Source organism: Tripterygium wilfordii, chromosome 13, assembly GCF_013401445.1.
Source record: "Tripterygium wilfordii isolate XIE 37 chromosome 13, ASM1340144v1, whole genome shotgun sequence".
Classification (NCBI taxonomy): Eukaryota; Viridiplantae; Streptophyta; class Magnoliopsida; order Celastrales; family Celastraceae; genus Tripterygium; species Tripterygium wilfordii.
In genome coordinates, this window is record NC_052244.1 from 1,855,382 (window position 1) to 1,869,086 (window position 13,705).

A 13,705-nucleotide genomic window follows, 5' to 3' on the forward strand; every position below is an offset into this window, starting at 1 on the left:
CGAGAATCGTACTAAAAATTCGTGAATCATGCGTCGATCCCTCCTAATCCGCACACATATGTGAATAACATATCGAAGTCACATGCCGCCATCACATTCTGAGTGGTCACGCCTTTTCGCCTAATGAATCGTGTCCGATCATCATTTGGGATTGTCGCATGAATGTGGGTATCATCAATTGCCCCGATGCAATCCCTAAAGTATGAAAAATATATGTCGCCTTCTTCTATGTACTTCGGGATTGTCGAATGGCAGTCAAAGTCAGCTCCCAATTAGCATTCTATGCTTGGGGGTTCATCACATACCTCATTCGTTAGTTCACTCATTTGTACCTAATCTAGAATTTTTAATCATTAAAGACAACTAAATAGTAGTATATAATCTCAGACATACATGGTAATTTACATATAATCAAAACATTTTTTTGAAGCTAGAGCATAACAGTTTACACAATCAAAAAAAAAGTCGCATAATGAATAGGAACTATAACATGCAGGAAAATACAAAAGATGAATAGTAAGATTTAAGAACCTAGATTCAATATATACCAAAGAAGAAAATTTAAGAACCTAGATTCAATATCTAATGGAGAGGAAAATACTACTCATCTGATGTAGTTTCGAAAGAGATCTAGCTAGTTTGGTTGCTAAAACGAACCCGACAATCCGAAGCTAATGTCACGTTCCCAACGCTATATTCGTCAATCAAAACGGAACTTATGTTAAAAGAATGGATATGAAGACTTGATGAACAAAAAAAATTAATTAAGAAGATAAAACTCTTCGAAAAGTACCTGAATCATACCATAGATTAGAGTATGGAGGTGCTGAGCAGCGGCGGATATCGTTCAAAGTGAGCAGGAATAGTTGTTAGCGTTGAGGGTAGACTCATAATATTAAGAGGACAACAATGACATTTCATTTACGTAAATGACGGATTCACGTGTTGAAAATCCACGTTTTTCGCCCACCACACCCTTGATCTGCTTCCTACGAAACCTCAATGAGGTTAGTGGATACCACACACCCAAACAGAATTCAACGACAAACGCAGTTGTGTGAGGTGCATTTTTGGCCTCTGAACTCACTACCAAACGGGGACATTTAACTGCCGGCCAATCTCGGCTGCCATGAACGCGGTTGCCGGTTCTACCGGAAGGTAATGGCCAACTCGGCTATCATTTGCACGACATGCTAAATGGAATGGGACCCTGGTTGGTGCAAGGAGAGGTGACAGAACGTACATTGGTGATTTCATAGGGTAGTCATATTTGTTACTGATCAACAGTATGAAAACTGGAAAGCAAACAAATTTTACCATAATTTTAAGCAGTGATGGAAACAAAAATTACCTGTATTTTGTAAAAACAAAATCATCCCGATGAGTACATGTATTTGCAATGATTTATACATATATACACCCACGAAAGCAAATTACATGTTCATATATACACCAATTTTAGCCTCATAAAAAACATATACGTATACACCCACAAATGCAAATTACATAAAAGCCCAAATATCCAACCCTATCGGCTAATCATCTTTTCCTTCTGTCTTAAAGAAACAAGAGGGAATTATCAGTTGCCGTACCCGCCTGGCCTCTCAATGGCTGCTTCTTCCTCCTCACTCTTCTACACTAACCACTCAAACTTCTGCTTCTCTCACTCTCTCTTCCCACTACTCCCCACCCACTTCCCTTCAAAACCACAGTCTCTTAAACCCCTAACTCTCGCACCCCAAGTCCTTGCGCCCGTTCTCTTCGCTCTTCCCCATTTTCGATCCACTTTTGCTGCCGCAGCAGTTGCATTTGAAAGTTCTGAAGAAACCCAACACGATAACAATGTCACAAGTGAAGAAGAAGAGGACCCAGAAACAGAAACACAAGGATTTGAAGAGGAACAAGGAGGAGGGGGAGAAATTGAACAAAATGAATCTGAATCAAATGGAGAGGGCAGGCTTTATGTGGGAAACTTGCCTTACTCCATGACGACTTCACAATTGGTTGAGGTTTTCAGGGAGGCTGGTCGTGTGGTCTCCGCGGAGGTTAGTTCAATTTGCTTTTCTTGCTTTTTTGAAAATTTGGAGTTCAAGTTCTTACTTTATTTTCATCTTTTTGTTTTATTTTCTAATGGGACGTAGTATTTCTTGTAGATTATATACGATCGAGTAACAGATAGGAGCAGGGGATTTGGATTTGTTACTATGGGGAGCATTGAAGAAGCCAAAGAAGCTATTAGGATGTTCACTGGATCTGTAAGTGAATTCTTAATAGATTGATTATGACTGTTAATCTTAGTCCTGACTGCTACTCTATTGTAGACTTGTAGTTTGATTCAGCGAATTAAGGTGGAGCTGAAGATGCTCAAGTTCTTAAATTAAACGATGCATTCACTACTACATGAGCGCATCAGTGATATTAGGATCACCCATTTGATTTGAGTGTTCATTTTGCAGCTACTAATAAGAAATCTGCATAACAAGCTAAACGGTCGCAGGTGCTCAATGCACTGCCTAATCACCATAACTATTAGATGGATCAGTCAGAGCTTAGCAGAACTGCGGATGAATATTTGTCTGATATCAGTGCAGCTAAAGTGAGGGTTGTAGGATAAAACTTTGAGCTAGCTTGCTATATTCATAGGGAAACCTCCTAATAATGGATGATCTGAATTTACAGTGACTATCTTTATGGGGAACATTTCAATAGAAGCCTTAGTGAATATTTCTCTAAAGGTTACTGAATTACTGTGCCATGTTTTGCACAGACTGTACTTAAATGGAATTTTGCATTTTTTGAAAATGAGAAGATGAGAAATGAAATGAATCAGTGCATTGTCGGAGTATCTGTTTTTTCGTAGGTGATAGAGGTTTGAAATTCCTTGATGTTTGACATCATACCATGGAGAAAGTCATTTTCAATAATGTAAATGGTGCCAATGTTGACAGCAAATTGGAGGTCGCACTGTGAAAGTTAACTTTTCGGAAGTTCCTAAGGGAGGTGAGAGGGAGGTGATGGGACCAAGGATACGGAAGAGCAACAGGGACTTCGTAGATAGTCCTCACAAGATCTATGCAGGAAATCTCGGTTGGCGCCTCACTTCTGAGGACCTTAGAGACGCTTTTGCAAACCAGCCTGGTGTATTGAGTGCTAAAGTCGTCTATGAGAGAGATTCAGGAAGATCTCGAGGCTATGGATTTGTCTCTTTTGAATCTGCTGAGCACGTCAAATCAGTCTTAAATGCCATGAATGGAGTGGTAGGACAGATCTTGTGATCAAACTCATCATTTTAAATTGTTCTGACAATAAATAGGCTTCTAATTATCAGTTTTTGTGCAAAATATGCCATCAGGAGGTGGAAGGGCGGCCACTACGATTAAATCTGGCTACAGTTAGACCCCCTCTTACTCCTCCAGCACCAGAAGAAAATGTAGAAACCGATATGGACAGCAGTGAATTGCTTTCTACCATAAGCAATTGAAGCAAGACAACTGCAGGATGGCTGTTTGCATATGCTTTTGGGTGGAGCAGGAAGAGACTATCACAAAGGTTTCTAGTTCCCTTCGACTACTCTACTCTCGAGAATATTTCATGCAGATCAGCTGGCGAATAGATGGCTAACCGATTAGTCTTATCTTGTAGTGTGTGGTCATGCACCGTACAGGACTTGCAAATATGTAAGCAGAGTAAAATTCACCTGTCTTTTTTTATATGGCAAGTATGTAAGCAGACTACTCTACTCTCTACAGAATTTTTTGGCTTATTTCTTTTTTCTTCGACAATTATCGGTTTGATATGAGATGAGCAACATTCACAAGTAAACTCTTATCTATTATGCTAATTTTATTGTCTACTGAGCCTTTTTTACTTGGCCAATTATGGGGGAAAGAGAGCCATCTGTATATGCTTAATCAACAGCATTGGAGGCAAGAATCTGCCTTGAATGCACTCCAAATCTATCAGTGGCAATCAGTTTACATTGAGTTCCTTACATGGTATTGAAACAATTTCAAAATCTTTTTCTAAAGTTCCAAATTTTAGATATCTGTTGATTATCATTATAAATGTTCACTGAACCATGAACTGACAAGGATGCAGGAGAAAAACTCACTAAATAAGGTGGGGGGTTTTACTGTTTTACATGAGAGACTGGACATTAATTTTGTTTCTAAGGTTAGAAGGGGTGTTGTAATTTTCTAACATGGGATGTCTACTCTTGCAGGAAACCTAAATGGGTGCATCGAGGCACATTGCCGGACTAACACCGACACCGATGTATTAGCCTACGCTGCTACCATCTCTTGTGTGCATAAGCATTTCCAATAATCCACCACTAATGCAAACTCATGTGCAAAACCCACAAATCATTCATGTCCTTAGTCATATATATATGAACTTTAAATTTACTCACTCTACATGTTCTCTCCAGTTCATCTCTCACTCTTCACATCTCCACAAGAGTGAGAGTGAGAGGGAGTATGCAGGGCATCGATGGAGCAAGGATGGAAGTCCAATGTTGATCATCAGATATCACCAAATTGCCCTCGTTGTGGCTCTTCAGACACTAAATTTTGCTACTACAACAACTACAGCCTTACTCAACCAAGGTACTTCTGCAAGGACTGTAGGAGGTATTGGACTAAAGGAGGCTCTATACGGAACGTCCCAGTCGGTGGTGGTTGCCGGAAAAACAGAAGAGGAAAGTCTGCTGCCTTAAGACTATCTACTACCGATCATGGATTACACTCCACAAGTTATAACAATTCCATGGTTGAATGTTCTTCCAACAGCTCTATTAATTCTACATTGCCTGATGGATCCCACATCGATCTTGCTCTTGTTTACGCAAACTTCTTGAATCAACCACCACCGGAACCCAAGAGTACGGTTGAAATGGCAGCTTTGCCAAGTGAGTTTGACTCTACAATTCAAATTCCAGACAGTAATATTGGTCTTGTTGGGAACCCTACATTGTCCATGGATACTCCTCTGGATCAGCAGAACAGAATTCAAGAGTTTATTTCAAGTAATGAAAGCGTGAGAATGGATGGACTGCCACCATTACCAGGTGAAGAGGCTGTTGGGTGTCAAGAGATGTTCTGGACAGATTCTCAAACAGCACTGTCAAGCCATACGGCCTTAACAGGCACCATACAGGAGCCAATGCTTGGAGCAGAAACACAAGACCCATATCTATTGTTTGATAATTGGAGCTCATTTGACTTACCTAGTAATCATACTTTTTCCGGGCCATGAGAAATTTGGCGTTTGGCCAGTGAGAAATTTCTATGCTTGCGGACTTGACGACATGAGTTTAGACCCATATCGATAAACTTGTGTGGTATCATTATCGGTTAAAAAAAATCAAGTACTAATATAACAAGTTCCCATACACTATATGGTAAAAGTAATTTTGGATATTTAATCATATTAGATCTCTGTCTTTGACAGTTTTACATCTCTATTTTATGATAATTTTGTATTTGTGAGAGCTTGAGAGGAGTGATGAGAATCTCACATCGTGACAGGTATTCATTGACACAAAAGAGAGATGCATGCATGGTGATGACGCAAAGAATCCACCATATTACAGTGCGTTTCTACATACATGCAGACGTCATACTTCAATATCCTACAATCTTAATGGGGAATTTTTAACAGCCCTTTCGCCCATAAAATACGTTTATTAGGTTAATTACAAGATTTGATCTTGTTTTATATTAAATTTCACATCCTCTGCGATGAGGAATTAGAACACTGTTCATCTTAACTTGATAACTTACCAACTCGATACCTTTTCGTCCAACCTTTTTGGCTTCCCACTCGAAACGGGGTGTGACAGAATTAGTTTAGATTGTTAAAGCATAGTTCGTCTAGAAGTTTTTGTTAATTTTTGATATGGAGAGGTGATCTAGAAGTTAGAAAATATCAAACTTCGTGCATTGCATGATCCCAGATGATAAGCACATGATCCGATGAAGAGGTGGGCACGCAGGCTATGATTTTATCGAACTTTGATAAAATCAAAATATTTGAAAAATTAATACAAAAACACACAACCCAGTCCAACTCTCCAACTTGTATAATAATAATAATGCATTCAAACCGTATACTTTTATATTATATTACATACTTTTTCTTATTTGTCGACGCCGTTAGATTTAGTCTGTCTGGGTCTTGAGGTAAATGACAAAGACACATGGTGGGTCCATCTATTTTGGGCCTAGCCCATTGGTTTTAACACATACTTTAAAAGACCAAAACTAAACAACAAAGGGCCCAAAGTGATGCCTGCCTTTGGACTGGCTACTGCTTTAGGTGAGTGTGGGCCCTAAATGAGGGTCACTAGGAATTTATTATCAACGTTAATTATATTACAAATTCAAGTCAATTTTGGAGAAATAATCTTCTTCTTTTTTTTTCTAAGAAAATTTTCAACTTGGTTTTTCACCAAACAGAAGACCCAGCATAAAATAAATATAGCCCAAAATTCGTCCACTATTGAAAATGTAAACAATTTTTTTTTTTGAAAAAATATTGGTGACGGTGTTGGACTTGGCAGTCCACATTTCATTAATGCAGAATAATAAATAAACTATCATTGGCTTGGAAAAAAAAATAATTGTGGTAGCATTAATTGAGATTGACCAAATTAAAAAGGAAGGGAGAATCAGGGGGTGTATGTGGATTCAAAAATGGTTGCGGCCAATAGAATCTGCGGTTTATTGGCCAGTGGCCACATAGTGGATCCACTCAACTGACCCAGTATTAATATTAGTCAAACTTCTTTTTCTGCTTCTAAAACATGTCATATATATACATAATGTGTGGTCTGAATTGTTGAACGGTCATATATAGCTAGCCAGCATATATCAAGTTGGTTTACTACACATGTGTTCTTTAATCTTCTCATTCGGACACGCCTTGCACGTTAGGGTGTGTTATACTAATATATGCAACAAATAATATTTACGACTTACTTTGTCGTTAGATGTGATATTTCTACGTATACAGGTTTGACGACGATTCGACTTTAGACCTATTTATATCATATGTTCAAAAGTCAAACTTATATATTGTCGTTCTCAATTATCAAAAAAATATATTTGCATTAATCGATATGAATAGTGTCACCTCATTATGGAATACCATGATTATTTGTTGAATTGATTGGAATATAATACAAATTAAGTTAATTACAGTAAAAAAAAGCTTAAGTAATTAATATGTCGTATTCGATTGGCTAAATGAAAATGTAAGACGATTCATTCGTTTATTGGAAGAATTATATGGAATAAAAATCAAAAGTATGTGTGAATCTTCTAGCTGATTAAAACCAGTATTTTTGCAACATTATCAATTACTAATAAGGTTTTAGGACAACAAAATAAGTGGTAATAATTAATATAAACAATTCAACATGATGGATTACAAACAATAATGACGAAAATAAAGTTTTTTTTTTCATTGACATATCTTTGCATCCTCTTTTCGCAATTAATTAATTAATCTCCTTCTTTTTTTTTTTCTTCCTTTTCTTGTTTTTCTATGAATTAAAATGATTTCAAAACTTCAGCTCAGCTAGATGAAAAGAGAAAGTAGGAAAAAAAAACATAATTGGTATATGAATTGAGTTATCACTCCCAAGTAATCATTGATTTCCCCAAACCAGAGAGAAATCCTTATTTGATGCATCCATCTATACATATATAGATAGATATATTACAATTGTGGTATTTTATCATCTGCTTTAACATTACTTTTCATCGACAGATTATGTACAAAAACAAAAAGAAATAATCAAGCTGGATATGAAGAGAGCAGATTGACTGGTAAACAATTGGAATCCTTCCAAACCCTACCATGCAATTTCAGGATCTCTCTAGCCCTCTCTTTTGTCTTGTTTCCACAATCCACCTGAACCACCAAACACAACTTGGTCACAACACCAAGTTGCAACATCTCTTGAACAACACTAGGAGAAGCCGAAAACCTCGAAATCGAATACAGAATCCTCACTCCTCTATCACTTGCAACCTTTGAAACCCTAAGTATCTTCTTAGATACAATAGCTAGACCTGCTCCATGCTTCAACAGCTCGGCCCGTCCTTCCGCGGATTGACACAATAATTCCAACACACTAAGCATCATCTCACAAGGCCTTCTCTCCGTCGATTCGAGCAAAAGATCGATCAAGATCGAGACTGCCCCGGCTTCAACGGCCTTGATCCTATTCCTCCCCCATGGACATACATCAATTAGTACTTGCAATGTTGCTTTTGTGGCCTTGTGAGATATTTGGTCACGTAATACTTGAACTATTTCTTCGAAAATTTCCGGCTTCAAGTTGATGAGTGGCATTGGATCAGCTACTTCAATAATCAATTTCAACAATAACACTGCATATGATCGCGATTCATAGTTCCCACGTTGCATGATTTGTGTTAAGGACTCGATGAATTGCTGACCATTAAGCCTCTTGAGGCTCGATTCGGAGAGTTTGAGGTTGTAAAGAAGGCTCAAGGCCTCATCACTTGGTCTTGTGACCTCAAATGTTCCATATTCTTCAAGAACAACTGAATTGAACTTATTTATGATTGAGACCAAGAACTCAACCACGCCTGAACTCTCCATGCATCGCTTGTTGGTGTCGTTCTCATCCGCGATTGATCGTAGCTTCCCTAGACACTTAACTTGTTGAAGTGGTGCTTTGGCATCATTGATGAGTTTTGTGATCTGGGTTTTGTTGACGGGAGGCTTTGGAGTTGGAATCCTTTCTATGCCATAAGAAGCATTGAGCATGCACCATGATTGAATCAAGCGTCGAAGAGTGTGGTTTGGGATTAGTTCCTCACAATCTGAGGATATAACTTGTTTGGTGACAGGACATGTGTTGTTCTTTCCTGAGAACAACCACTTCTCGATGCTTGTCCGATCGTAGGTTATCCCGGTCGGGACTATGACAGGATCTTTCATGATCTCCAACGAAATTGGACATATAAAAAACGGAGGAACTTCAATATCTTCCATTAAAATTAAGAAGCTGAGAACAAGAGAATTTGAAAGTTGAGATTAGTTGGTAGGTTTGGGAAGTTGGGAAATGTTTGGTTTGAAGTGATGAGGGAATAGAGGAGGGGTTATATATATATATATAGATGATGTGTCTGTGACGGGTGATTCAAAATAAGAAAGTCAAAACACCGAAAATGTATGGGCTTTTGACATTTTAAGGGATGACTTTTCAAAGCTAATAATATTGGATGACAAACTTTACTTGGTCATATTAATGAGGTGAATGAATGAAAGAACAGTTGGATATAGTTGTATTATGTATATGTACCCTTTTGACTTTCTTTGCGTAGAGTGGAATATATATGTGTTAAGTTCGTGTGGCAACCGCCTCGTGCTTTTATTATCTATTGTGGGTGCCGACAAAACTTAGTGGGGACGTGAGTAGGTTTCTGGGCTGGCTGCTGTTTTATATATATATATATAATATTATGTATGTGTGTATATATATATTGCACTCTCTATGTTTTACTTAGTTTTTGCTCGTTTGACTGGATTCATACAATTTATGCTACCGTTAGGTTAGGAGAGAGACAATCATCGCGATTCGAGTATTAATCTCAAAAATTTAGCATCAGTTACATAAGCTTATGAGAAAATTGATATGACTCTACTAAGTATATTCATTTTCGCCATTCATTCTATCAAAGATCATATATTCATCAAATTTTATTTAATTCATATAATTTTTTACTATTTCAAATCATATCTTTTTAGGTCTTCCACTTCGTTTCAAATTCTCTGATCTTCCTCACCTTTGTACTGTCATCTATATGTTGAACATATCATACCATCTTAAACGATTTCTCGCAACTTATCTTCAAACAATATTTACCAAGGTACTCATATTGGAAATGTCATGTGAGTTCATCCATCACTATAACAAAAAGAGGTGAATTTAGTGTTAACCCTGATGCAAATCTATGCGATGGGAAACTTTCATGTAACTCGTCCATTAGTCCTAACACTATATACTGCTCCTCCATCATATATATCTTCGATTATAGTAATATAACTAATCGAAAATTCTCTCCTCTAAAATTCACAACATTACTGTTCTAGGAAACCTATCATATATCTTCTCCAAGTTTACAAAAACTAAATGAAATTTTTTTTCCATGTGCTTGCATGATATGAGTGATTTATAGAATATTACACAAGTTTATTATAACTTTACTAGTGTATCTAGTGCACACCCAACAAAATTTGCATGACCAACAAGAGTTGGCTTGATTGAAAATCGACTGGGTTAGACACATATGCCCAAGTTTCGATTTCTCTGTAGTATTTTAGAAAAAAAAAAAAACAAAACAAAATTTGCATGCTATTGAGCCGGCTTATAGATTGTTTATCCTAATCCAATGCACAGTTGAGAGTTAGTGGGCGCAACTTCTCATATATATATAAAAAAATGAATAATGGTAAATACAAAGTTGAGAGTTAGTGGGCGCAACTTCTCATATATAAAACAAAATGAATAATAGTACAAACAAGTGGTTAGTTTGGTCAATGGAGGAAATTTTCATAAAATTGAAAGTGGCAAAAATATTGGGTATTTATTTAAAAAAATGATGAATCATCAAATATTTGTCCGCTTTTGACCCACCAATAATTTGGTGCCACTAGATTGGACCTGTAGTTACGCTTGGTCTATTCTTGGGAATAAAAAATGAGAAATAAAGTATGTTTTTTTTATAAACTTTCTTTAAACTCATTACGAAACAAAAATACTATGCAATTAAACTTTGATAAAATAAAAAAAAATCCAATTTTTTTGTATCATTATTAAAAGGGATCGCCCATGCGCACCAACTTTACTCACTTAAAATCAAATGATTATAATAAAACATAATAAAAATGGGAACCACACATTTGTTAATTGTTATAGGAGAAAAGGAAAATTAAGGAAAATGATAAATAATAAAAATAAAAATTGGCCGACAATCTTGCTACAAATACAAATTAGTTGACTTGTCAAGTCGGTGTCGGTAATGGACAATTGGACACGTCGACATATTTGAATCATGTGGAGATTATCTCATATCTGAGAAATAGTAGTCATCAGGGACGGAAGCAGCCGCCATTACACCCATGTAATTTACGTGTACATGCACATATACGTAGATATTGTATACACATGCATGGAAGACGGTGGTGCATGCATTATAAATTCAAAGCCAACTAGAACTAGTCAACCAACTAAAATGGGGATATAAAAGCCTAAGCTTTTGAGGATCAAAGCTGGCTTGTCCTTATCTTGTTCTTTTAGACTCCATATATACTGGCCATGAATTCTCTCTCTTACGTTAATAATCAATTTCTGTGGTGTTTTTGTCCTATAAGTTAATGAAGTGATGTTATAAAATTCAAAAATTGATGAAGGGCAGTGATGAATAATGAACGTTTTATTTAAATATGTTGATTCGATTCACTGATTTTAGAAATAACAAAGTGATTGGAAGTCAAAGACGGCGCGTCTTTTAATTTTATTCAATAAAAAATGAGTTCTTTCGTTGGAGATCACAATCCTTAAATAGAAAAACTTTAACCAAACTCTAAACAACTCATATTGAAAAACATATGCTTAAAAAGGTTATTCCTAACAAAACAAAAACTCAGAAAAGATGCTACTTTACTTATAACAAGAAAAACTAAAGCTCCGTTTGTTTCACGGAAAATAGAATCTTGGAAAATTATATTTATGTTTTTCAGTGTTTATTTGATGGAAATTAATAAGATCAAGGAAAAGCAACTAAAAATCATCATGAAGAAATCACTCTAATCTAAGGAAAATAACATTCTATTTTAAAGAGGGTATGTCATTTTTCAATCCTCTTTCTCAGCTCTATCCATCACTGCACATGATTGTAATTTTATGTGTTTATAATTAATATGCCTGATATAATATTTTTAGCTTATTGATTATGAAGTTTTAATACATACCTTTAGAGTATGTAACTCTGTATCCATGATATTGTAGCGATTTGTTTGTTTATTTTAAATTTACATTTTTCACCAAATAAACATCGAAAAATATTAGCAACTTTTTTTTCAAACACTAGAAATTAATTGTTTTTTCATAATAAATTTTTGATGAAAAGTTGATTTTCATCGGAACAAACGGAGCATAAATTTATGAAATTTTTTTGTCGATCCGAATCCAAATAGAATATAGTCTATCTCGATTTTCATCCGCATCATAAATACTTACAGAATTTTGTGGTGGTTTTGTCACCACATGCTCTTTTCACAGTCGAAACCGACCACAAACGTAGAAGGTGGACTTTGAATTTTCAAATTTGCCATACTCATTCTTGGATTAAATTTTATGTTCCACGTCTGATATTTGGGCCCATGATGCAATTAATAATATTATGTTTAATTAAAACAGATCGAAATTACATAATATTATGTTTAATTAATAAGGTGGTCCTGGTGTCATCCTCTTCAACCTAAATTCAATAAAATATATGATTTTGGTTTATTATTAATTTATCATCATGCCAACAACCATAATTTTCAAATGGTTATATTAAAGAAGCAATAATTTGAAAGCAATTGACTTTTCTTGTTTATTTTGTTGTTGTTAATTAACTTCCATCCAGGCCACAAATATTCTCAATTTGGTGCGTTATTTTCGCATTCAACGCACCAAAATTTTGGGTTATACGAAAAGACTTTGTCATATTCATGTTTAGTAGTTGATTGATTGTGAAAAACGTAAACCATGCTCGTGTATAAAACTCTCTCGTATTAGGCGGGTCAAGAACAAACAGTATGTACGCATATTTTACCAACGCCTAATATATGTATAGTCTATTTGTAAGATTTGAATTTGCGACCTTTTATATTGTACCTATGCAACTCTACACAGGCCGCGTATTGACAATTATATATTGTATTTTATTATGTCTTTTGAAGATTCACACATTAATGTTCGTGTAAACACGAATTAAAGTTCCTGCATATGAGGTAATAAGTTATCTTATTACATGTATGCATGTGTTGGTGATTAATTAAACCTCAAATTTAGTCATTTTTCGGTGTTTCGATGGAGCTTTTGGTATCAATAACAATGGCACCACAAGGCTAGGAATTGATCGAAACAACTCCACGCGAACTAAAAGCAGATGATGAGAGAAGCCGATCGAGAATGATCCACACCATGCATGGTAAGAGAGAATGTGAGACATTGTGCCATATTTTCAAAATAACACACCAGAAGAGCCGCTACATATTTGATCTAATCCTTGTATGCTTCTACTGTAAACAATTGAATGCCACAAGAAATGAAAGAAGAGAAAGAACCAGAGAAATGGAAGAACCCAAATGTTTTCTTATCTTTCAAATGAACAAGACCTAGATACATAAACTAAGAGAAAGAATAAAGTACTGTAAAGTTGTATTATACAAGTAAAAGGGCTCCAAAAGTAACCCTACAAGAAGAAAGTCTCCCGCCTAAAAGTAAACAATACATATACACAATATATACATGATGCTACTGTACATGTGACTCGTGTAACACCCCTCACAAGCTGAACGGTAAACATCCAGAACATTCAGCTTGCGCAATAGATATCAAGTTGATGTTTGGATCAAGGTCATGCCGACCCTAAGTCCCCAACCTTATTCCGAA

General features: G+C 36.0%; 3 protein-coding genes across 5 annotated transcripts; 2 read left to right on the plus strand and 1 right to left on the minus strand.

The window, feature by feature from the left end:
- The first annotated feature begins 1,456 nt into the window (after positions 1-1,456).
- Positions 1,457-3,822, plus strand: LOC120012980 (33 kDa ribonucleoprotein, chloroplastic-like). Of its 2 annotated transcripts, XR_005471333.1 has the most exons (5): positions 1,457-2,045; positions 2,154-2,255; positions 2,949-3,257; positions 3,353-3,549; positions 3,643-3,822. XR_005471333.1 is itself a non-coding variant. In XM_038864565.1 (4 exons), exons 1-4 carry the CDS (start codon positions 1,608-1,610, stop codon positions 3,479-3,481), a joined length of 978 nt encoding a protein of 325 aa, XP_038720493.1. In that variant the 5' UTR covers positions 1,457-1,607; the 3' UTR covers positions 3,482-3,822. The 2 variants fall into 2 exon arrangements, 1 of the variants encoding a protein (XP_038720493.1); XM_038864565.1 differs by having other exon boundaries at positions 3,353-3,822.
- A 31-nt stretch (positions 3,823-3,853) lies between these two features.
- Positions 3,854-5,449, plus strand: LOC120012981 (dof zinc finger protein DOF3.5-like). Of its 2 annotated transcripts, XM_038864567.1 has the most exons (3): positions 3,854-3,995; positions 4,223-4,275; positions 4,460-5,449. In XM_038864567.1, the coding sequence occupies exon 3, from the start codon at positions 4,492-4,494 to the stop codon at positions 5,254-5,256; it is 765 nt and encodes a 254-aa protein (XP_038720495.1). In that variant the 5' UTR covers positions 3,854-3,995; positions 4,223-4,275; positions 4,460-4,491; the 3' UTR covers positions 5,257-5,449. The 2 variants fall into 2 exon arrangements, with proteins under 2 accessions (XP_038720495.1, XP_038720494.1); XM_038864566.1 differs by lacking the exon at positions 3,854-3,995 and having other exon boundaries at positions 4,181-4,275; positions 4,430-5,449.
- A 2,168-nt stretch (positions 5,450-7,617) lies between these two features.
- LOC120012979 (E3 ubiquitin-protein ligase PUB23-like) lies at positions 7,618-9,122 on the minus strand. Its single transcript, XM_038864564.1, has one exon. The coding sequence runs from the start codon at positions 9,028-9,030 to the stop codon at positions 7,801-7,803; it is 1,230 nt and encodes a 409-aa protein (XP_038720492.1). The 5' UTR covers positions 9,031-9,122; the 3' UTR covers positions 7,618-7,800.
- Positions 9,123-13,705: the final 4,583 nt, after the last annotated feature.

What these genes read in the sequence shown, in the direction of transcription:
- LOC120012980 (XM_038864565.1), top strand. Translation starts at nt 1,608, where the DNA reads ATGGCTGCTTCTTCCTCCTCACTCTTCTACACTAACCACTCAAACTTC. An exon ending in GTCGTGTGGTCTCCGCGGAG is followed by an intron (nt 2,046 to 2,153) that starts GTTAGTTCAATT and finishes TATTTCTTGTAG; the next exon opens with ATTATATACGATCGAGTAAC. An exon ending in TAAATGCCATGAATGGAGTG is followed by an intron (nt 3,258 to 3,352) that starts GTAGGACAGATC and finishes ATATGCCATCAG; the next exon opens with GAGGTGGAAGGGCGGCCACT.
- LOC120012981 (XM_038864567.1), top strand. Translation starts at nt 4,492, where the DNA reads ATGGAGCAAGGATGGAAGTCCAATGTTGATCATCAGATATCACCAAAT.
- LOC120012979 (XM_038864564.1), bottom strand. Translation starts at nt 9,030, where the DNA reads ATGGAAGATATTGAAGTTCCTCCGTTTTTTATATGTCCAATTTCGTTG.